This window comes from Myiozetetes cayanensis, unplaced genomic scaffold (genome assembly GCF_022539395.1).
Source record: "Myiozetetes cayanensis isolate MyiCay16 unplaced genomic scaffold, myiCay2020 scf6-25, whole genome shotgun sequence".
NCBI lineage: Eukaryota > Metazoa > Chordata > Aves > Passeriformes > Tyrannidae > Myiozetetes > Myiozetetes cayanensis.
In genome coordinates this window covers 25,826,568-25,849,629 of record NW_026087853.1, presented here as the reverse complement: position 1 = coordinate 25,849,629, position 23,062 = coordinate 25,826,568, and the positions used below count along the sequence as shown (strand labels likewise).

The 23,062-nt window shown below is 39.6% G+C and overlaps 1 protein-coding gene across 2 annotated transcripts; it reads left to right on the top strand.

Moving 5' to 3' along the window:
* Positions 1-122: 122 nt before the first annotated feature.
* Positions 123-22,687, top strand: AP4S1 (adaptor related protein complex 4 subunit sigma 1). 2 transcript variants are annotated; one of them, XM_050337158.1, is made up of 7 exons: positions 123-404; positions 5,533-5,680; positions 6,790-6,993; positions 8,380-8,466; positions 9,590-9,658; positions 12,731-12,754; positions 21,952-22,687. In XM_050337158.1, the coding sequence occupies exons 3-7, from the start codon at positions 6,856-6,858 to the stop codon at positions 22,078-22,080; spliced, it is 447 nt and encodes a 148-aa protein (XP_050193115.1). In that variant the 5' UTR covers positions 123-404; positions 5,533-5,680; positions 6,790-6,855; the 3' UTR covers positions 22,081-22,687. The 2 variants fall into 2 exon arrangements, with proteins under 2 accessions (XP_050193115.1, XP_050193116.1); XM_050337159.1 differs by having other exon boundaries at positions 124-404; positions 12,731-12,742.
* The last annotated feature ends 375 nt before the right edge of the window (positions 22,688-23,062 follow it).

Below are 23,062 nucleotides of genomic sequence, written 5' to 3'. Positions count from 1 at the left end.
CTCCCTCCTCCCCCCGCCGGGCGGGCAGCGAGCGGCGCCTGCCGGGAAGCGCGGCCCGGCCCCGCCGCCGCCTCCCGCCGCCGGGGCGCCTGCGCGGAGCGAGGTGAGCGCCGGGCCGGGGGAGCGGGACGGGCCGAGGCCGAGCCCGGGAGCGGGAGCTCCCCCCGGCGGGGCCGCCTCGCCCGTCGGTCGGTGCCGGGGCTGGCGGCCCCGCGCGGGTCCGACCGCCCCGGGGGCCAGAGGGAAGCGGCGGCGGGGATCGGTTCTCTCCGCGTCTCGGAAGCGCCGAACGGCCTCGGAAGAGTCGGCGGGAATGCGGCTGGGCCGGGGCCTGGGTCCCAAAGCGGCGCGCAGCCAGCTTTAGGTCAAACACTGGAGTTTTTGAGACTCAGCGCTGTTTAGCGGTGCGTTGAGTTTGCCCTGCAAAGAGGTGGTTTTAGAATAGATTTATTGAATTAATGGTCTGTTTCAGGAAGCTGGCTACTGACCAGAGGGTCATCTTCATGATGCCTCAGTCGTGTGGTGTGTAATGTGTTCCGCCCTGTATGGGAAGGAAGAGTGCACCATATTTGCTATTCAAAAGTCTTTTCCACGTGACGAAGGTTTTGCAAGTAATTACTGGTCTGTTTTGTCTGGCTCAATTTTGTCAGTGATAGCAATGCAGTGTTTGATGCTGTATTTTGGATATGGTGAAATTACCTCAATTGCACAATCCTACTCTGAAATGCAGTATTTACAAATTATTGTCACATCCTATTTGAAATGATCCATAGGTCATCCATTGTAAGTTAAGGTAGCCCTTCGGTTTTGCCTCTCTTCAAAGTATTTGCATGCTCTGCTCATTAAGTAAAAAAATAGATGGTTTCCTAAACAAGGCCCATTCTTGATAGACCTGGAATTCTGTTAATTACTGAAAAAAAATACTCCTTGTCTCAATACTGGTGTTTCCTCTGTTTACTAATTTCTCCTCAGGTGTGTACTGATATTTCAGTTAGCTTATCCAATCCTTCCTTTCTTCTCCATTAAATCATTTCCTACTAAAATGTCATTGTACAGTCTTCCTGATTCCATATAGATTAGGCAATCTAAATCCAACTCCTTTCCACCTCAGCTCATTTCTTTTGTCTACTGACAGTACCTAATCATTCTTAAAAATTGCGACTTACCTCATAACTACTGTAACCTTTTGTTTAGCTCAAATTGTATGGGACATTCCTCATTCCTGAGTATGTGGGAGTTACTGCAGTTTAATTCTGTTACTATATTCGGCCAGCATTTTGACAACTCAACAGCAAAGGAAAACTTTTTTACTCTTTCCTTCCTCCCTTGACTTCCCTAGGTTAATAAGGTTGCTTTTGTAAAATCCCTGATCCTGAAGTTCAACACAGTGTTTTATTTTAAACTCGCATAGTCATGCTTGTTTCATCCTTGGAAGAATGTGCACAGTAACAAGCTCTAGAATACAAAGATTACTTCTACTGATAAATAATGTTGCATGTGACATTTGCTAAAGCCTTGTCCACAGAACAAAAGTAGGAAGACCAAAGATTCTGATTATGGGAGTGGTCTTCGTTTGCTGCATGTTTTTGTATAATAAATTTATAGCCAGGAAGCTCAATAAACATATATATCACAAATATTTGTTCCTGTGCTACACCTACTTTTGCCTCGTGATTCTCCTATTTAGCCATTTTTAAATTTTCATTAATGTTTTAATTCCATTTATGTTTTACTTGTTCTGCATTTGGTGAAGGGCCTGCAGAGGAAGCCATATGAGGTCATTTGGCTTGTTCAGCCTGGAAAAGAGGAGACTGAGGGGAGACCTCATCCCACTCTACAGCTTCCTCATAAGGGGAAAAGGAGGGGCAGGCACTGATCTCTTCTCTGTGGTGACCAGTGACAGGACCCAAGGGAATGGCCAGAAGTTGTGTCAGGGGAGGTTTAGGTTGGATATTAAAAAACGTTGTTCCCCTGGAGGGTGGTTGGGCACTGGAACAGGCTCCCCAGGGAAGTGGTCACAGCATCAAGACGGACAGAGTTCAAGAAGCATTTCAGTGATAGGCACATGGTGGGACTCTTGGGGATGATCCTGTGCAGGGCCAGGAGCTGGACTTGATGATCCCTGTGGGTGCCTTCCAACTCAGAATATTCTATGATTCTACATTTAGTATGCATGTAAAGTGTCATTAGATCTCTGCATCCAGAAAATCAACTTGTTTAGAGGTAGACAGTGCAGTAAATTGTTTGCATATAGTTCTATCTAACATTTATTTTTAATTCTTGGTAAAGCAGTTCTGTAAATATGTAGTCATGCATTTCTTCTTTTTGAGATTTGATCTCTCATTTACATTCTAGCTGAGAGCCCTAGAATGTTGCAAACAGTTCTTAGAGTGCAGTAACTAAAATGCTTCTAAATCTGTACATGTTGACTGGAGTGGTTTTAGCTTGAGAGACACACGACTAATTTGAATTACAGCTTGTACTGCAAGTACAACTCAAACTTAGATTGTGTTTCTTTTTTTATAATTTATGTGTTGGAGTATGCATAAATATTGGTGAAATCATTGACAAACTAAATTGAGTGCTTGTATCTATACTGGAGCAGTAATTAAAAATATGTTTAAAATATGTCTTATATTACTGCATGGGAATCAGCTGGGTTGGCCTCGCTGGAGACTTAAGATCTTTTTATCCACAGAACAGGTATTGCAGGCTTTGTCTCTCTGAGAGGTTTCAGCCAGTATCTGAAAAGACATCATTTAGGGGTGTGACTCAAACAGGGACAGCTTACTTTGAGGTGTCTTATGCGGTTAAGCAGTCTGCAGAGCTGACATGTTCTGGAAGCAGATCCTGAAGCAGTGTGAGTCACACAAACCAATCACCATATGAGTTTTCTCATAGATATTTATCTGCAAGAGATACTTTAATGAGGGTGAGATCTAACACACTGTAATAGTGCATATTTAAATCACAGTAGTTAAGCTGTATGTCGTCTGTGCACATGCCAAATTATCCTTACAGAAGAAATACTTTGTAAGGGTTCTGTTCAGTCACTCCAGAAGGTAATTTCTTTTGAAGGAAAGTTTGCAATTTCAAGACTTTTTACATCTTCCCCAAATGGTACCTTCTCAGGTTTTTGTTTCTAGGGAGTCTTCATTCAGAGACATTCAGAGTTTTGTAGTTGTTTTGTAGATTGGGTGTGCAGGATATGCAGGAAACGTATACCATAGGCTATTCTGAATAAAATTTCTAATGCATGGTTGACTGTGATGGGGAGAGTTGGACTTGACAGTCCATCAGGATCCCAATGAGTCTCTTCCAGTCTTCGGTTCCTAAGCGCATTTGTGATGCAGATAGTTGTCCAGTGACCTGGAATGAGACAGCCTATTCAGTTCTGACAAACAGCCTTCAGATACTAATGTCTTTTCATTACTAAAATGAGCAAAATAATGGCAGAGATATGAAAGGCTTGCATCTTGTCACCAATTCCCTTGAACCATTGGATTCTGCATTCATAAAAGCATTGTAATTCATGTGTATGTGCATTGATACACACAGGCATGTGCGTGAGAATGCACAGGAAAGCACGTAAGAGTTGTATCAGAAGAAATGGAGCTGCCTTTGTAAGTGGAATACTGGTTATTGATCATAAAAGTAGCTTCTCAAATATATAGAACTTGAAGGAATGGGGGTTTCTCCACCCATCAACATACACAGATAGGCTTTTGTTTGTTTATTATACTTCACAGGTTTCTTTACATCTTATATAACTGAGATTAGCTCAGTTGATATGGTACTAATAACACCAAGGTTGTGGGTTTGATCCCCGTATGGGCCATTCACTTAGGATTTGGACTCAATGATCCTTGTGGGTGCCTTCCAACTCAGAATATACTGTGATTCTGTGGATTCTGTATATGCAAACCTCACGTCAAAACGTATCTAAAAGCCGAGATGAAAAGAGAAAGAATAATCTTTGTTTGCTAGAAACAAGGCTCAGTAATTTTCTTCTTTTTTGCCTAAATGTGCAAGCAAATGTTTTTATTTCTACAAGTGATTTTTTTCATAATTAGTTCTAAAGGAAATTTAAAACACCCTTAAGATATTTTTAACACTGGCATTATTCTCAAAGTCAGATTCCACAGCTATGCTTGCATGCTTTTGTAATTTTTAAAAGAAATTATTATTTGAACATGTTAGTTTAATCCAGTGTTTCTACACAGAACTGTGTGCTTGTGCTGCCATTTATCTAAACAAAATTTCTGGTTAAAATTTTGAAAGCTGTCTTTGGGGCTGATGGGCAAATACAGAAATTACTTGTGATACTAGTGGACCTCTTTACTATGGATGTTAATCACCTGTTCCAATCTTATGAAAAATAATTGTCTCAGAAATTGCAGGTAACACATTTGAGTGCAACTGTGGTTCTACCTTTGTTACAACATTTTTTTTTTTAATCTATTCTGGGTAAGAGCATTTGTGTGGATTAAAAAAAAATAATCTGGTCTAAAGTATATTCATATGTAAAACAATCCAGGCCATTCATAGGAATACATGCAGATAAAATAGTCAGAACATCAGAAAGGGATTAACCATGTACAAAGATTAGGTTAATAAAGGAATAATTAGGATTAGGGTCCAATCCTGCAATAAGATCATATGTATCAATTTGTGCATGTTTTTCTGTCACATATTGCTTAACAGTAACTCAAAGTACCACAGCTCTGTCAGTGTCCTGGGATAGTTTATTCTCCTCCTGTTCTCAAGTCCCACTTGAATATCCCCATATATAAGACATATTAAGCCTTATGTTACTCTTCTAGGGTGGATTTTTGCAGCTTGCTGATTTGTGAAAACAGGACTTAGGGTCCTTGGTACAATTTATGACTAAACTATTAAAATACTTTGGAAACAACTTGTTTAAAACAGACAACTTGTTCATGCTTCAGCAGTGCCAAACACAAAGATGAAGTGTAAAACTAAGATGGAAAAAGAAAGGCTTTCTATGTCACTGTCATTATCTGTTTAGCGTGGACAGACATGCTTTGCAGTTGGGTAGGAACAAGGTGCTTTTGGTCTCCTGTGTCTGAGCTTGATTAAAACAATGGACAACATTTCTCCAATTGTTTCTCTTTCATGCCACAGCCCTTTCTTAAGTAGCTTTAAAGCTTCAGGTTCCTTCTGTCGTGAGGTTGGCCCTTGGTAGAGGGCCTCATTCAGAGCTGGGAGGAGTCACTCATTCTTATCCTTAGTTATTGAAAGGTTTGTATCAAAAAATTACTACATCAGTTCACTGTTTCACCTTTACGCTTCAAAATACAAAGACACTGCAACTCTAACTTCAACCAGCAATACGAAATAGAACATGGGGGGAAAAAAGAGCCACATATTAAACACAGTAAACATTGTATAGATGGTACTCTCCCATTTATCCATACGTGTCAGCCTACCTGCCATCCAGCAGTGAAGATCCCATTATACATTTCCATGTGGGCCTTTTTTGTCTTAATTATGTGGTTCATTGTTTCTCAGAGACCAACCTGTGCTGATTCAGAAGCCCTTGGTGCAGCGGACAAGCTGTGTGCACCATTGCAGCAGCACTGACCAGCCTCCATGACTCTTCTGTTGGAGTGGCTCAGCAAAAGTGCATTCCTGAAGAGACTTCACGTGCCTGGCAGAGGTGAGAATGCTCTGAGACTCTCACGATTTCAAACAGATTCTCTTGTCCTGAGGATTCATCCTGTACTAAGCATGTTTCACTTAACTAAGAAATGAATTCTTAGTATCAAGTCAAATTAGTAAAAATATGTTTGAAACTACATATAGAAATCTAAACTTCCTTGTATATGGAGTAAACCACAGTACACTGAGGAAAATTACATCTGCAGCTTATCCTTTTTTCCATGCTTTTCAAAACATGAAAGATGTCAATTGTTTACCAAGCAGATTCTGATATGTGCTGTGCTCTTTTTAATACCCTTTTCATTGTATCTTGCATGGGGTATATTTGTTTTCTACAACTATATTTTAGTGATGTTGTGTGGATGAATAATTATTTAGATTGAGATTAAGCTGTTTTAAATAATTAATGTGAACAGATTTCTCCTTAGCTATCAAAGACCCACACTTAGCTTTCATTAAGTGCAAAGTTTACCTTTTGCATCACTGTGGGAAATCAGACAGGAAAAAACTGATTTCAATGGCTCCTGGTCCAGCTTAAGATGTGTGCTGATACTGCAGATACCCAAATATTTAGGAGTCTCTCGTTCCTCAAGGATGGTCGTGTGCTGTGGCCCACACATTTCCCTTTGTTGTCTCTTCCTTCAATATGATATGACGATGGTATGAATGTAATTGTTAAATACAAGTCTGGGGAAAAATAGTGCTCAGAGGCCACTTTGCTCTTAAGAGCTTTGTTAACCTTCTGGTTTGGCATTGGGTAAACTCCTGATAATGTTTTCCAACCAGTTAGTATGCAGGAACAAAATGGTGAGTAGACTTATGGTTATGAAGAAGTAACTGTTTACTCCTCCAATTGCCCAAATCCTACAAAGAAATTAATTTGCCTGAAAATGTGAAAGCTGTTACTTATTAGGTAGTTTGTGATTAGTTGTATGGGGAAAAAAATGGAGTTTTACTCATGGGATGCATGCAAAAGATTAGAGATTTTTTTTTTCAATATTCTGTGTTTTGGCAATAAACTCAGTCATAAATATATGCAGATCTGGGCTGGCTAGCTTGTAGGAAGTCTTTACTCCTATGTATTACTAGTCTTTTTTCCTCCCCCAGCAGAAATACTTTTCTTGGTTCCTGCACTCAATATTCAAATCTGCCACTGAAATCAACAAAAAAGAAATGATAAAATTTTTTCTCATGGTTAACAAGCAAGGTCAAACAAGACTGTCTAGGTATTATGAGCATGTAGAAATTAATAAACGGACAATGCTGGAAGCTGAAGTGATCAAAAACTGTCTCTCCCGTTCAAAAGATCAGGTAAGTTTTGCCGTTTTTATTTTATCCACATCTCACATCTTTCATAATAATAATTCTGAAAATCTATCAGTTTCCATTGCAGGTCATTATTTCTTTTGTACCCATGAAGAAAAAGATTTAGTTTCTAGATTTTTGGTTTAGTGAGTTGAACTGTTATTCTGCATTGAATAAATATGTTTTTCTGAGGCTTACAAAGATTGTGGAATTTCGTGTATCACAATTGTGAAGATTCCTCTTGTTTGTTTGAAGAAACTCAGAAATCCAGACAAAAATCATTTTATTGTTTTATTGCTTGTCTAGTAGAGATGGATAAAGAGATATTACTGCTGCTTTGCCAGAATGTAGCAGGGAGATTACTGACAGCTCTGAGTTTAAACAAAGAATTTCAGACAGAGGATTCCAAATTATGAAAACATTACCTAAAGCACAGGAGCATTTGGAAACACACATTTTTAGGCCTCAGTATTAGACTTTTTTATTCAAAAAAAGTGTTCACACCTTCTGCAAGAAAGAAAACTCAGAAGTTGTAAAATTTCTTAGATGAAAATTGAGATTTTCATGGCTCACTTAAAAAGCACCAAACTTTTGCACATTGACTTGAATTAGAGGAGAAGTATGTGACTTGGACTGTGAATGGAGTATTTTGGTTTGTGTTCTGAAGTCAGCTTCTTTATTTTTAATTAATTATATGTGTTCTTGCGCAGTCGTCCTCACATACTTCACTCCAGCAAACCTCAGAAAAAATAGCACTTCTTGTAAATTACCTTAGTCCGCAGACTTGACAGTGGCTAAAGAAATTAACCTGCTCCTCCTACAGCTCTTGCAAGGGCATTTCCGAGCAGAAGCTCCAGCGCAGGAGCTGAGGGCGCTGCCGCTGCCATTTCGGGGACCGAGCGCAATGTCACTGAGGGGAACGGCGGCGCGTCCTGCAGCGGCGTGTAATGGCGCCATCTCCTGGCTCCCGTCCTACCGGGAAACATGTCAGTGACCCCGAACTAGAAAGTCTCATATTCTTAACTTTTACTTTAACATTTTGATAATTTTTAAAATAGGAAAATTACCTTCAGGGCTCTTTTTGGAAGGGCTTGCAAATGAAAAGTTAGGGGAATATTGGGTACCTTATAATAAGTCACTTCAGTTATGTGTGTTCCAGTTCTTCTATTTAAAAAGTGGTGGCATGTTTTCTGCCAGTAGCTGAAAAGTGTTGTGCAATAGTTATCCTGCTAAATTTCTTTCAAGTCAAAATTGTTTGATGGATCTTGGGAAATCCACACTTCTTTGTGGGTCTTACAAACCTGAAAGCTTAGTCCCTTTGACCACTGTGCTTTGTGCTGTTGTATGCTTAAAGGACAGCTGCTATAGTTGATTTGTTTTGCTTCTGCCTAGTGCTCTTTCATTGAGTATAAGGACTTCAAGCTGGTGTACCGACAGTATGCAGCCCTTTTCGTAGTTGTTGGCATCGACCAGACAGAGGTAAGGAATTGTATACCCTCTTGCAATGAAAGCTTATAGTGATTATCACAGGCAAGAGCTCGAGTCTTCTTCCAGTACAGAATTTTTCAATAGCAATTAGAAAATTTCAAGGAGTCATTGTGAAAACAAAAAACAACCACTCCACCCCAAACAAACAAACAAAAATGCCCCCACATTTTTATTTCTGTGAAATAAAAAGAGATATAAAAGCAAATGGAGTATATTACTTTAGCAGTAAGTCTTTAGCAGTAGACTTAAGTCTTATCATGAGGACTTAGTCTTCCTAAGCCTTGTACTGATTTTGTTTTCCAAATTTATGTTTGATTAGACACAAATTTATGTGGGGTGGAGTTTCTCAACAAATGTTAGCTTTACAGCCAAGTCAGCTGTCTCATCTGTGGTGACTCCCTACTGTTTTTACCCTCCTTGGCCAAAGAAAAAAATCCCATACTATTCAGCTAGAAAGATGCAATTTATTTTCTTTTTTTAAAAGGGAAAAAAAGAAAGGTATCTGAAAGTTGACAAGTACTGTTATTTCATTTGTTCAGGTTGTGCTGTTAGACTTTAGTGTTTACATTGATTCCCAGTTCTCAGAAATTAATTCAAAGCTTACTATTGGAGCCCTTAACAGGGTGGTGTGGAAGGTAGCTACTGATAACCACAGTGTCTTCAAGTAAGGGTTATAATGGCATGCAATTTGGGGCAAAATAATTTGGCTTTGCTACAGAAATCGCCCAGCATAGCCTGGCTCTGTGCTACAGCTGGCTGGTGTGACTTCAGCATAACCTAGGTAGGTATATCTGTCCATGTATCTGACCTGGGTGATGGTGGAACAAAGGATGCAGTGGGACAGCAGCGTTCTGGGAGAGACAGACCCACTGGGTACTGCAGTGCTTCCTTGTGTGGCCGGCCTGAAGCTTCTGCCCCAAGCACTGCCCAGCTCTTGGAACCTCTGCTGGGTAAGGACACTGCCTCCTGCTGTGGTGGCCTGAGCTTCTGCACTCGACTGTAGGTTGTCTTATGTAATCGAGTTGCTTCTCATTCACCACAAACTGAATTAACACAAAGAATGCTATTAGATTTTCTAGATATTCATTTAATATTCAGTTGTTTTTAATTTCAGAATGAGATGGCAGTATATGAACTGATTCATAATTTTGTGGAAGTTTTGGACAAATACTTCAGCAGAGTGGTGAGTGAGACACTAAATCTATTATGAAACGTTTTTTTCTCTTTCAAAGCTTTAGTGAATGTGTCATTTCAGGGGATAAATCAAAGGAGAAAATAATTATTTAATATTAATTTAGAATTTTGAATACATTAGTATAAATATTATCACAGGAGGGGGGTGAAAGCAGGATGAATTGATTTTTCAGAGAAGTAAAAGTATACATGGGTTATAAATCATCAGACAAGGAATTCCAGAAATGCCTCTGTTAGAAAAGCATGTTTTTATGTGCTGTGAAGTTTCTTTGGGTCATGTACCAATATTTTAGCCATGGGCATTTTATATGTTTTAAAGAAATAAAGAGGTTTTTCTTTGCAGTTCTTTTATGCAATTCTTAGCGTTACATTCCCCAAATGAACTTCATTCATGATTAAGATGGTGTAAACATTAAGCAGGGAACTGACATCATCTCACTGAACAAGATCAGAGGGATGGAGCAAAAGAAACCCAAAAACCAGTTTGTACTTGTAGTCCCCATATTGTTGTGATGCAACAGTGGATATCTGATAAAACAGCTATTATAGAGATAGTAGTTTTGTTAAGGATTCAACATCAGACATGGCTCCAGCTAAAATGACACTGTTCCTTTTGGTGGGAGATTTTTTTGCTTGATTGTTTTTACAAGGTTTCAAAATACAGCATTATAATCCTGGTTAGAACATGTGCTATTTAACATACGGTTTTTAATAACCTTGTTACCAAAAAAAAAGTCAATTAACCTCTACTGAAATGTCTTGGATATCCCTCTCAGAAAAGAGGATTGCGTAGTTTCCTCTGCAGTCCCATGTACTTGAGGGTATTACATTGGTGACTGTACAATCAAGAGATCAGTATGCAGGGTCTGTAACTGGTTTCCTAGTCCTGGTACCACAGTGGGCATGGCAGAGCTCCCTTTGTGATTTGCTTGAAAAAGTCATCTGCACCCTTCACGATTTAGACGCCTGGGAAATGTTTGAGGCTGTTATCTCCACTGACGCTGCACCAGCCCATTGGAACTGCTGGTACTAAGTGTATCGCCTTCTGACTGCACTGAGTTCAGAATTTCTCTCTTAAAATTGCGGATTGCAGTCCCAACCTAAGCAGTGATAACCAGGAATGGAATTTGATCCTCGCAGGACAGGAATGCACAGAAAATTTAGTCACGTTTATCTAATTGAGCTAATAGTTGCCAACCACTTCTCAAGTTTTATTTTCTTCAATTAAAGCAGAACAAAATAGATGTAGTTCTTATACATATAAATATGTATATATAATTCCTTGACCACACATATAACCCAACCACTGATAGTTGTTAGAAATTTGCTAGTTCATCATACCACAGGGTTTTTTTATATATTCTGTAGCATTTCATGTCTGAGACTAGAGGAACCTAACAGGGGAGTGGTTAAAGAAATTTCATGCCATTCAATGGTTCTATTTTTAGTAGCATATAACATGATAAATGGCAGAGCACTGAAAATGAGGGCTATAATTCTAGCTAGGGTTACTGGCAGTAACCACAGAGCAAGAAAGTATAAATCTGTACTATTACAGATTAATGTTTAAGATTTGCAGAATTTTAGCAGAATCCCAAATTATGGTGATGACAACAGGGAGAGAACTCTGGGAAAGGAAAGAACATCTGTCCTGCTCTAGAAGGACATTTTGTCATCTATTATTTTTAGGCTTGTGAGTTTTAAACATTCTCACATACTCTATTTTTATCTAATGGAGTTTAAAGAGCTTGAATTCAGATAGGAGAACAAACATTAATGGAATCAGGGGGAAAGCTTTCAAATTTGTTTGTGAGATGTAATTCTGAGTCCCCTTCACTTTTATATGGCTACCCACAGAAAGCTCTGCACATTGTTCAGAATTCCAATGTCTTCAACTGCTTTTTAATGCTTAGGAAACTTAAACTGGTCAGGCTCTTAAAATACAATTTTTGTGATGCATTGAAGAGTTCTAATTGAAGAATGGCACAGTCACGCAGCAGAGGCCTGTAGACTAGAACTAGTCCAGTTTAGAGCATCTCGAAACCACAGAAGTAATATCAATTTTACCAGTAAAACTTTACCAGTGTTACTGTGCTGTAAAACCAGGGTTAGACCATGAATGAAAACCATGTTAGCAAACAAAATGCCCTTGGTAGCAGATAAAGATTCCCTGTTTTAGCAGAAACTGGGGAACCTCCACCCTACTGTGCAAAATCTTAACTGCTAAGGTTGTGATTAATTGTTTCTAAGTTTAGACTGAGGCACCTAAGTTAGCAGTTTGGTCATCCTAAGCTCCCATTACTGGCTGTGGAGATCTATGAGTATCTCGAGAAAGTGAGTCATGTCTCAAGTGTGCCGACTGTTGAAGATCCACATCTCTTCTGCTGACTGCAGAGAGACCACAAGGGCTTCTAACTCAGATATTTTGGCTAAATGAATAACACTAATTGGGGTAAATCCAGGACAAAAACAGAAGGGAAATGATGACTCTATGAAGAATTGTGTTGCTGGGGCTGGAGAATACTTAGTGCTAAGGGTCCAAAGCTTGGAGTTGCCTTCCCTTTCCTAATATATGTAGCCACTACTACCACAGCCATAGGTATATACCGTGCCTAGATTTTGCTGTTGAAATGATCTGCAGCAACATTTTTAACTGTGTGAACTTGGCATTAACATCCTGGTTTGCAGAAAGAGGAAGAGAGAATATAAGGCTGGAGCTGCCACGATTAGAGCTGCTGGTTTTCCACCCATGCACTCAGATGGCACTGCCTATATTCAGATTGTTACTTGTGGGTGACCTCAATGGTTTTTCTATGTAAAACATTAGCTTTGATTACACAGGCAGGTAACATATGTAAGGCAAAGCAGTGTTGCAGCAAAGAGCATGTAATTGTCCAGTCCAGACCAGAAATCTGAATTGCCCTAAATTTTCTATAGTTATTTTGAAGACTTTCTTTATCCTTTAAGGGGATGTGTAATGTTTAATGATTACGAGATGAGAGATCATTTTATCTGAGACATCCAACTGTAACTAATGACTGTCTATCTCTTTCCCTTGCAGAGTGAATTAGATGTATCCTTTTCAGTATCAGAAATCTGTTTGTATATCACTTTTGGTGTATGATCCAGTTCATACTGCCTTCACAGCACTGACTGTCAGTCAAGACAATGCAGAGGTTTAACCAAGTTTGCACTTAGAGTAAGTAGCACCATTTTGGCACCCTTCTGAAAGCATGACTGATGTTCACAATGTCACCTATTTAAATCCTCTATCATTAAGATAAGCCTGGTTCCATTTAAAGTAAGACAGGGAGAGCTCGTTCCGAGAGAACTAAGTACATGAGAAATTATATTCATAGGGGAACTTTCAGGCTTAAATAATTATTACTTCAGGGTTTCACTTTTTTTCTTTTAAGTTTACAATAAAAGAGATATTGAAATGCCTACAATAATATCTGAATGTTACAGCTGTGTCTTGAGCCAAATAGCAGTAGCGTCATTGTAAGATTATGCTTGTACTTTGATTCTGCTTCATGAAAGCAAGAGTTGAGTTTTATTTTTTGTATCTATGGAGGAGGAAATTTAGGAAACCAAGCGTTGCCACAGTTACCATTTTTCTTTTTCCACCCCTCCCCTTACAAAGCTATATTTTCATGTGTATGATTAATTAAAATACAATTTAAAACTAAACCCAAATACAAACAAATACTGAAATACAGTCCTGAATAATTAAAGACAAAGTAAATAAAATGCAGTTCTGGATTGGAAGAAAATTAAACGAGGATAATGTAGCACAAACAGTCTTCATTCTCACTTCTTCCAATCCCAGTGCCTGCTCACTCTACTCCAGCAATTCTAATGTTTACGTTTGCTGTTGGTTAAATGCAGATCTGGTACAAAGAGTTTCAATTATACACCTGAAATACAGTTGCCATTCTGGAGTGAAGTACTGTCATGTAATTTCATTTATTTATTTTATTTAAGAACTACAACTTATGAAGAATATAGAAAAATTCTGTCATTTTTCTTGGAATTATTCTTCCTTTTTTACTGAAAAGGGGAAAAACAAACCAAGGGGAAATAATTAATTTCACTTTTGTAAATATATTAATGCTTGCTACTTGCTGGAACTCTGTCTCATTTACTGACCTTATATATATATACTGTCTGTATTTCCTTCCTGAAATTTGCAAAATGCTGTGGTATTAGTATAAAACTCTTAAATTCACTGATATTATAAAAGAGCAATAATGACATTTCAGCATGAAGAGACTCTTAAGATCTCTGAGAGATTGTAAAACTACGTTTTTTGTATTCAGATATTACAGTTTAGGATTAGAACTATGTGTACTTGTATATGAGCTTTGCTGAATTAGAGACTAACTTGACCTATTCAGTAATTGCACATAAAAAGAATCCCCTATGTTTCCATATGGTGTATTTAAGTCTGCAAGTGTCTAGTTATCTTAGATTGTTTGGTGTACTGATGATTCTAAATTCTGTTTGCCTCTGGTCATTGATTTCCTACCGAGAAGAATTTCCTGAAGTTCTATGCTTAGAGCTATCATCAGTAGCCCATTTAATTGCTGAGAAAGGCTGCTGCATATCATGGAATCATGAAATGGTTTGGATTGGAAGGAAGCTTCAAGATCATGTAGTTCCAACCCCTCTGCCATGGGAAGGAACACCTTTCACTAGACCAGGTTGCTCAGAGCCCCATCCAACCTTGCCTTGAACACTCCCAGGGATGGGGCATTCCACAGCTTCTCTGGGCAACCTGTGCCAGTGCCTCACCACCCTCACAGTAAAGAATTTCTTCATAATATCTAACCCAAACCTATTCTCTTTCAGTTTGAAGCCACTCCCCCTTGTCCTATCACCACATGCTCTTCTAAAAAGTTTCTTTCCATCTTTCTTGTATGTTCCCTTCAGGTACTGGAAGGCCTCAGTTAGCTCACTCCCTAAACTGTCTCTTTTCTAGGCTGAACAATCCCAATTCTTTCAGCCTTTCCTCATAGGAGAGGTGCTCCATCCCTCTGACCATCTTGGTGGCCCTGTTCTGGACTTGCTCCAACAGGTCTACGTCCTTTCTGTGCTGGGAACTCCTATAGGCAGTACTCCAGGTGGGGCCCTCTTCTTCAGCTTGTCCAGGCCCTTCTGGATGCATTCTGTCCTTAGTCTGCTCTTTTTGGAGAAGCTGTTGCTTTATATGCCAACACTAATGTTTCCAATGGATGCAATACAGGGTGTGAATGATTCCTGTAGAAATTTATCTAAGGGTCTCATCTGCATGATGGTGTAAATATAAATATTTGGAAAATGGGAGTGTGCATTACTAACTTACTTGATCATAATGGAAAAAACACTGGAAAAACTCATATCTGCTATTTGTCTCCTTCACATGGATGACATAAGAATGATGTATGTAATTTTACCATTTAGAGATGCACTGTTCTATGATACACATTTCAGGAACCATTTCAAAATGAAACATTTTACTTTTATATATGTACAAGGTCATTTTCCCATTTAGGAAGAAGAGCTTTTCATAAGTTGAAAGGATACCTAAAATAGTTGAAATGAAGTGAGATGCCCTCAGTATTAAATGTAAAGCTGAGGTGTAACTGTGAAGAAGTGGGTTGTTCAGGACTGTATTTATTTTTGACAACAGCTTGAATAGTGGACCCAGAAAAACAATACAGAGTCTGGACAAGTGTCTTAGCTGTTATTGCAGTGCAAGCAATAGTTCATCAATCTGCCTTTCATAACATATAAAGTAATATCCCCACCTGGGATTAAACCATTGCCTTTGCCAATGGTCTCACACAAACTCCTATATTCGGTACAGTTAGCTTGGATACAAAATAACTGATGGAGAAAGTACTGTGTCTGAACTTCTGCAACAGTGAACACCAAGTAGTATTTACAAAATCTTTGTTTACAGACTATCTGGCAGGGGACTATCACAATTTCCTGACTGTGCTGTTATTTTTGTGTACGGATCCACAGGAAGTTTATTTTAAAAGTGATAGTGGCTATTCTATAAAGCCAGTAGTGTTTATTAACATGAAAAAAATAGTAGGAAATTATATGAAATCAAACCCCTTGTAAAATAAACCATGCACAGAGCAAAGCCCAGTTAAATCTAAAGACTGAGACCATCACACAATTTTGAGATGTCCCTGGAGCCCACACTAAGCTTGCAGCACATGCACTGATTCTTTCAGCTTCCCAGACACAGGGCATTACCCCACTATTCCTGGTAACGCAGCTCCAGCTGCGTCAGGACTCCAGCTTTCATTTACATCCACACCCCTGAATTCACCCAGGGCACCCACAGCGTAGGTTGTATCACGGCCTGAGTCTGGAGCCAGCTGTCAGGAAGGGCGCCTGGAGCACAAGGCAGGGACTGGGTCCAGTCTGAATCCTGCCCAACAGGATTCATAGATCACACTGATAGGCATGTGTGATGCTAAGCAATGCATGAACAATAGTGAAGTTACCTCATGTATACTGCAAAAATGAACACTGATTAGCTACTGTCCAGCTAAGTACTTTAGAATAGCCAGCTTTTTACAGATGTTTCCATGTGTGAATTTGTAAACCATTTAGCCATTATATGATGTCCGCTTTCATTTGGAAAGTCAGTTGCACATTTAAGAGTATCAAATTGTTTTAAAAATATTGGTAAGTAGTGCTCTGTTGGGCCAGTTGAGTGAACAAGTACTGAAATTATCCTAAGGGTGTTGTGTCCTGATGTGTTAATAACACTGGATAAGCCTCACTTTGTGTATAAAATAAGTGGGTGGGGTTTTCTGTAGCTCCAAAACTGCAGCTTGGATGGTGTAGGAACTACGTTCTTGCTATGATGATGACAAAAGAGACTATAAAAATGCAAGTGTTACCACAGCAGCTTTAGAGAGAACAAAATACTGGTAAGTATGACAACTTTTAAAATTACAAAAGGAGAGTTTTCTATTGCTTGAACTGTTGAAGCAAAGCTTACTTGGAGTCACATTATTAACTTACAGAAGAAACAGATACTTCCCTGGTGGGAAGCGGGGGGAGGGTGCTCTAGGACAAAGCATTTGAGGAATGTTGTCTTGATCCAAAAAAGCCATTACATTCCACTGCAACTAGCTGCTGCTGCTCCTCCTAGGAGAGATAAGAAACTTTGGTACAGGGAATGCCTTCATGTGAATCAATTTTATTCTTCAGTCCCCTGTGGAATAACACTGAGAATACAGTGTATTTAAGGAGTGAGAAAATTGAATGAAGAATTTATTATGAGAATTTATAAGGATATGATTCAGTTTGTACAGATCAACAGGAAGTTTATTTTAAAAGTGAGAGTGGCTATTGTATGTAACATTTCAATGAAATGGAAACTTATAAGGACTAGTTTAAAATTACTTAGTTTGAGAATTTCACAGAACTTGAAGGCACCTTTGTCACCTGTTTAATATCAGCTTAGTTATTTGAGGAGGAAACAGTCCGTATTCCATGGGTTGCAGTTTGTTTAATGTGACTGCCATTAAATAGGCTAAAAGTCACTGAAAGTGAAGGCTAGCAAAGTTAAGTCAGAATGTATGACTCTAGATTAAATAAAAAAGCAACTCCAGCTAATGACCAGTTGAAGATGAATGTCCAGGATAGAAATCAAGGTTTTGTTTTTTGTTGTATATTCAGTAGCAAACCATCTGCCCCCTACATACCTGTGCTGTAATCTACAAAGCTTTGTTTGCGCTCCTGGGTGTGTTCCATGATCATAAGGTGTTGGCTGCACTTCATCATCTGTTAAGCTTGGACACACCCTTAATTACTTGCCTGAAAAATCCTGAGATCTCTTAAAATGCCTCTATACTAAGAAGTTATTTATCGCATTCAAGTCCTAACGTGTTTTTGTCCCTTCTTCCTTTCCTTCCTCTCTCTCCTGCTCAACTGTCTATATAATATTCTGGGGAAGGAGACAAAATACTTGAGTGACATTTAGTTCCTCTTAGTATGTATTTGTCATAAAACTGTCTGTGATAGTAAAAAGTACCATTAATGTCTTTAAGAAGGGCATTTCTTAAAGTTACCCGAAGCAAGCATAACATGTAAAATCCAGTTGTGTAGATACCATTTACTTCCATTGCTTCCCACGGCAGCATTGCCAGAAATCTGTAAGACAGAGCCAGGGAGGGCTCACCTTTGCCCACGCTGACATGCAGGGATTATTAACAAGTGTTTTCTTCTGCATACTTGTTTAAAAACTCCTATTAGCCTCTGCATGGATCTAGTGAAAGTCCCTTAATCTTCTCTTGTGGGCAGCCAGGATTCTTACTGGAAGCAGGACCTTAAATGACAGGTCTGGGTGGAGCACAGGACAGTGCACACACCAAATACAGCTCTTTCCTGTTGAGCAGCTGGCAAACTGGTTTGCTTTGCTGCTCTTTGGCTGGGTGTGGATCTATGACTTGAGGGCTTTAAACTCTGAAATTTGGGGTCACTTGCCAAATAAGTGACAGGTGGGGAGGGCAAGCCTTGCTGAGGATCAGAGATCCATATCTCTCCCTGGGCAGAGCACTCAGATGTGAATGGCTGAGCTGTGTGCATATGGCAAGATGTAACCACAGAGCATAGGTGACTTGCAAGAAGGGGAAAAGAGCCAAGGTTGCTCTCTGTACAATCCAACTGTTTGCCAAGAAGAGCGTGATGAAGGGAGGTGGGAAGAGAACTGAGAAAGGAAGCTGGGATGTTAGGTTGAGGATAGAGGGTGAAGAATGCTTTGGGACCTTCCAAAATCAAGTTGATAGATCTTTCCAGAATGGTATTAGTATCTCCATTGAAACTGCAGATGAAATTACTGGTTCTGAAATGATGACTGAGCTGACAGGAGAGAAATCATACCACTTTTCTGCAGTGCAATAGGCCCTGCCTGGAAATAACCTGGAATGGCCCTGCAGGGGCATTGACATCTCACTGAACCACACTGGGTTGGAGGGGAACAGCTCCAAGATTCTTATTGGTGTGTTTTCTTTTGACATAGTATTGGCTCTTCCAGAAATACAGCAGGGGAGAAAGCAGTGCTAAGTGTGATTTAAATGTTTTCTTAGACAAGATGATGCAGAAAAATAAGATGGGAGTGGCAGGTTGCTGCATCATCACTGATCCTGGTTGGTCCACTCGTCTGGATTTTAGATCCTTGGAACTGTCAAAGGACGAGGAAGGTCTGGACTCTGCCATGGGAACCGGGGCACTGTGAATCAGTGGTAGAGTGTAAAAACTGAGGAAGAGTTGGCATTATCACTTGTTGAAACATGAATGAAATGTTGTCTAACTTCCTTAACAGATCCTCTAGCCCAATGCAGAGCAGTGCCAGAGGTGAACACAATGCAGCAGAACAGCTGTCTTCCTAAAAATTCTCATGTTACTGGAATAAAGAAACCGTAACTTCTCAGATTAAAATACATCTGTAAAGGCTGATTTACTTGAAAAGTATATAATAGCAAGAAGTTTGTCTTCAATCTTTAGTCTGCCAAGCAGAGTACAGCTACCACTTTGCCTCTGGCATCACAGAAACGGTGACTGTTGAAGCTGTAGGGGCAGCACTGCTCCTCAATACTGAAAACATGAGTCCAATTTTTAGAAGGAATTTAGGCCTATGGTCAGGCTTGGGAGGAAGCCTGGTATTTAAAATACAACTTAAATTAGGTGGTTAGGGTTAAGTCAGCAACTTAGATGCTATCTGATGAACCATGGGCATACCCAAGATCCTGTTGACAACTCTAGTTTGTCAGGTAACGGTAACGAGTAGAAAAGTTACTTGAGGGCCTGAATGTTGCTCTTGCACATACCCACACTGTGCACTTGGTGAAGCAGAACACTTCTGCTGGAGCAGCAATACAATTGCTTCCCCTTCTGCACAAATACGTGGTAGCACCGAGTTCAGAGCATTCACAGCAATTTGAAGTGGCAGAGAAAGGTGACAGTCTGCTAGCTGTGATCTCATCAGTTTGACCATTCTGCCTGAAAAGGTTCAAATTCTCCTTTTCAGCTCTTAGAAGGGTGGTCACACACAAGGCTGAGGTACTCTGTGTCCCTTTTTTTCTTGCCTTAGGGTATGCAGCAGAAACAATCACCAAGACAGGGACAAAATCTTCATCTTCTCTCATTGCCAGGCCAGACAGTCACACTTCCAAACTTTTACAGACAGCAGGAGAATCTTAAGCATAGGGAATCTGGTGCACCTGCTACCAACTCAGCTAAGCTTGCACACAGAGAAAGGTGGGTTTGGAATTCCCCAGGCTGAGGACAGACTCAGCCTCTGCCCTCTGTAGGTTTCTGGCAGGCAGCATCTCTACTGTGACATTTAAAAAGAAATCAAGCCAGTCATCATCACCTGAAGTAACGACTTGGGCTTCTGCATCCGAGACAAAGAACCCCTCTCTACATTCCCAGGTACTGGCTTCAGCACTAGTTCTCTAGAACCTATAACTTGTTTGATGGGTCTGGCTGTCACCACTCGTTGTGAGGAAAATAAGGCACCTAATTCAGGTTAAGGGAATTCCCTTCTCAAAGCCAGGTGCTAAAAAAACAAGGCATGGAGATGTTCAGTGTTATCTAACAAATCCATTTCTTGACTTCAGCCCAACACTGTTCCCTTGCATGAGCTCATGCCATCACAGCTCTGGTGGTTTAAGATGTTGCCTTAAACCCCCACCACTTGCACTTAACACCTAGGAAGAACAAATATATACAAATATGTGGCTCCTCAGCTGTTGTCATACACAGTTCACAGTACTCCCACTGTTGCTGCTCTTTGGCAGGGCAGTACAGCTGACTACTGAAGTCAGATCCACTAGATCTTCTTCAATGCCTGAGTCATATTCAGAAAATGAGACTTAATTTTATCACACTGGGTAGAGGAAAATGTTGATGCCTTCAAAAACCTGGTTCTTGCAGCTCCACTGAGTAGCAGGGAAGTCCACTAATATAAATACAAGGACTAGAGCAAAACCAGGCTGTCTTCCTGTGTTCAATCCATAGTGTCAAAAATAGCATGATAGACAGAGAAAGCACTCAAGAGACTCATGTCAAAGTTGGGCAAGAAGTGTGAGAGATGTATTTAGAAGTTACTGTACAGTGTCTTGCTGGCTGCACTGCAGCAGTCACTCCAGACACATCCAAGCATTAGAAGGTGCAAAGTGAAGGCAAAGTGGATCTGTTGAGCACAGCAAAGAACACATTTAAAAAGCAGCAACAGGTGGCAAGCAAGGCAGACGAAGGGTTATTCACGCCTCTGTATATGTATGTGTGTGTCAGTGAGGCACAACAGATGCACCCAGCAGGCTGTTTTGCTGTGCCCGTTTCCATTTTGGGTTCTGGTGATAAATGGCAACATACGAGTCTTTCTTCGCTACGTAACCCTTTGCAGTTGTTCCATGGATGCCCCCAGCACTCGTGTCTGCATGAATGCACTCATGTATCACGAATACCCACCACTTAATACCCGAGTGCGGCCTGTCAGCAAGGGGGGTTTTGAGACAGATGCTGTTAGATAATGTTAAGGAAAGGCAGACATGGTTATGGACAAATTTCATCTTATCACAGCTGTGATTTACTGAAGCAAACTGAACAAATACATACTGCTTCAGATTATTTTCCAATAAGTGAATATTAGATATTATATTTTAGAAAGTATTTAAAAGATGAACCATTCATTTACTTTTGCTCTTCTTTATGAGATAAATTGCTAGATCAATGACTCAACTTTACATATCAGCATATTCCTCTTAAGCTATTTCCAAGCAGATCAAATAGTTTTAAGTAACTTAGGGTAAAGAAAATTTGAGAGTCCAATTTTTAAGAATTTGGCAATCGCTTTTCTAGGAAGAATGCAGAATATTTGCATCTTCACATTCAAGGTTGTTATCCATGAATAACATTTTATATCCAAACAATACATGGTACTCAGGCAGACAGTAAAATTTACCACCTATATCTAAGTTTAAGTTTAGTTTGCTTTTACTACTATGTACTAGTACTGCTACTGTATTCCAGGAGAGGATACTGCTGGGGCTTCAGCTTTTCTACTACAAGCTTCTGACTGCCCTGTGATCAGAAAAAAAGTGTCCATTGAACTGTTTCTCTAGCTCTATTAAAATAAACATAGAATAAACTAGAATAAATTAGGAAATACTTGTTTTTGTAAATTTTGGTTAAAGACTTAGGTGCCTAAGATTTTTCCTGAATTATCTTCACGTTGTTCAAAATATCCTTAACTTGAAATGTTCCTAGATCATGTTCAATTTGGACAGAGTGCACATAATTTTGGATGAAATGGTGCTAAATGGTTGCATTGTGGAAACAAACCGGAACAGAATTCTCGCCCCTCTGTTTGTGCTTGACAAAGTGGCAGAAAGCTAGGAAGATGCAAGATAGGAAGATGCAAGACTGACTGCAGCATTTTACAAAAAGAAGGCAAAAACTTCAACAATGTACGGATAACAGTTTTCTGGCGTTGCAAGACTGACTCATGTAATACTCAAATTAGTTGGAAAATATTTTGCATTTCTCCTATAATCTGTGTTCCTAATGGGAAAGATGCGACTAAACATGCAGATGCATTTGGATGTAGCTTTACTGACCCAGCAGAAATCTTTTTAGAATGGTTAACGATTTTAAAACAGGCTGAGGATGAAGAAATGGAAACTTACCAACCAGGTATAACGTGGAATTACACAGCATCATGGCAGACCTAGAAGACAGAAAATACAGAAATATAAATTCTGAGTTTCAGTCCTTCCCTTAAGCACCAACCTGATTTATTTTCAGTTCTAAGACTTCTATGACCACTTTTAAACTAGATTCATCCTTCATCAAAAAGCAGGCTTCCCTCCCTTTGCCATGCAAGTCATAGATACAAAAGGAAAGTACAGATGTATTTAGTATTTCTGCATACCATGTAAGGTGTACCTAGAAGTATTTAGCACTTAAATATTATAACATTAATAAATGATAATTAAAATCAGAAGTTTAATGATCTTTTATCATATTGGTTGCATAAATTACATAATTTTCTTTTTGGCACACCAGTGTATTTTTTTTCTCGTTTGTGCTATCCATGCATCAAGATTAAAACTTTTACAAAAGATGAGTAACAAGATATGCAAGTTTCTCAGTACCAGGTAGGCACTAAATCAAATCTCCCTTCTTGAGCAGGAGGCCATAGCTACACTGACTTGCATTCACAGGCATACAAGCATGCTGAGTCACACACATGCTACACTGTAAGTCATGGAAGAGTCAGCCATCCAAGCGTACTTCCACTTACCCTTCCACAATGAAGTTATCTGGCTCCTTCTTCATAACCCTCGGCACAACCTGATACCAAATGAGCATATTCTGT

Excerpts from the sequence above, each read along its gene's own strand:
- AP4S1 (XM_050337158.1), top strand. The coding sequence starts at position 6,856 with ATGATAAAATTTTTTCTCATGGTTAACAAGCAAGGTCAAACAAGACTG. Across the intron at positions 6,994-8,379 it reads TCTCCCGTTCAAAAGATCAG|TGCTCTTTCATTGAGTATAA; the intron begins GTAAGTTTTGCC and ends GCTTCTGCCTAG. Across the intron at positions 8,467-9,589 it reads TTGGCATCGACCAGACAGAG|AATGAGATGGCAGTATATGA; the intron begins GTAAGGAATTGT and ends TTTTAATTTCAG.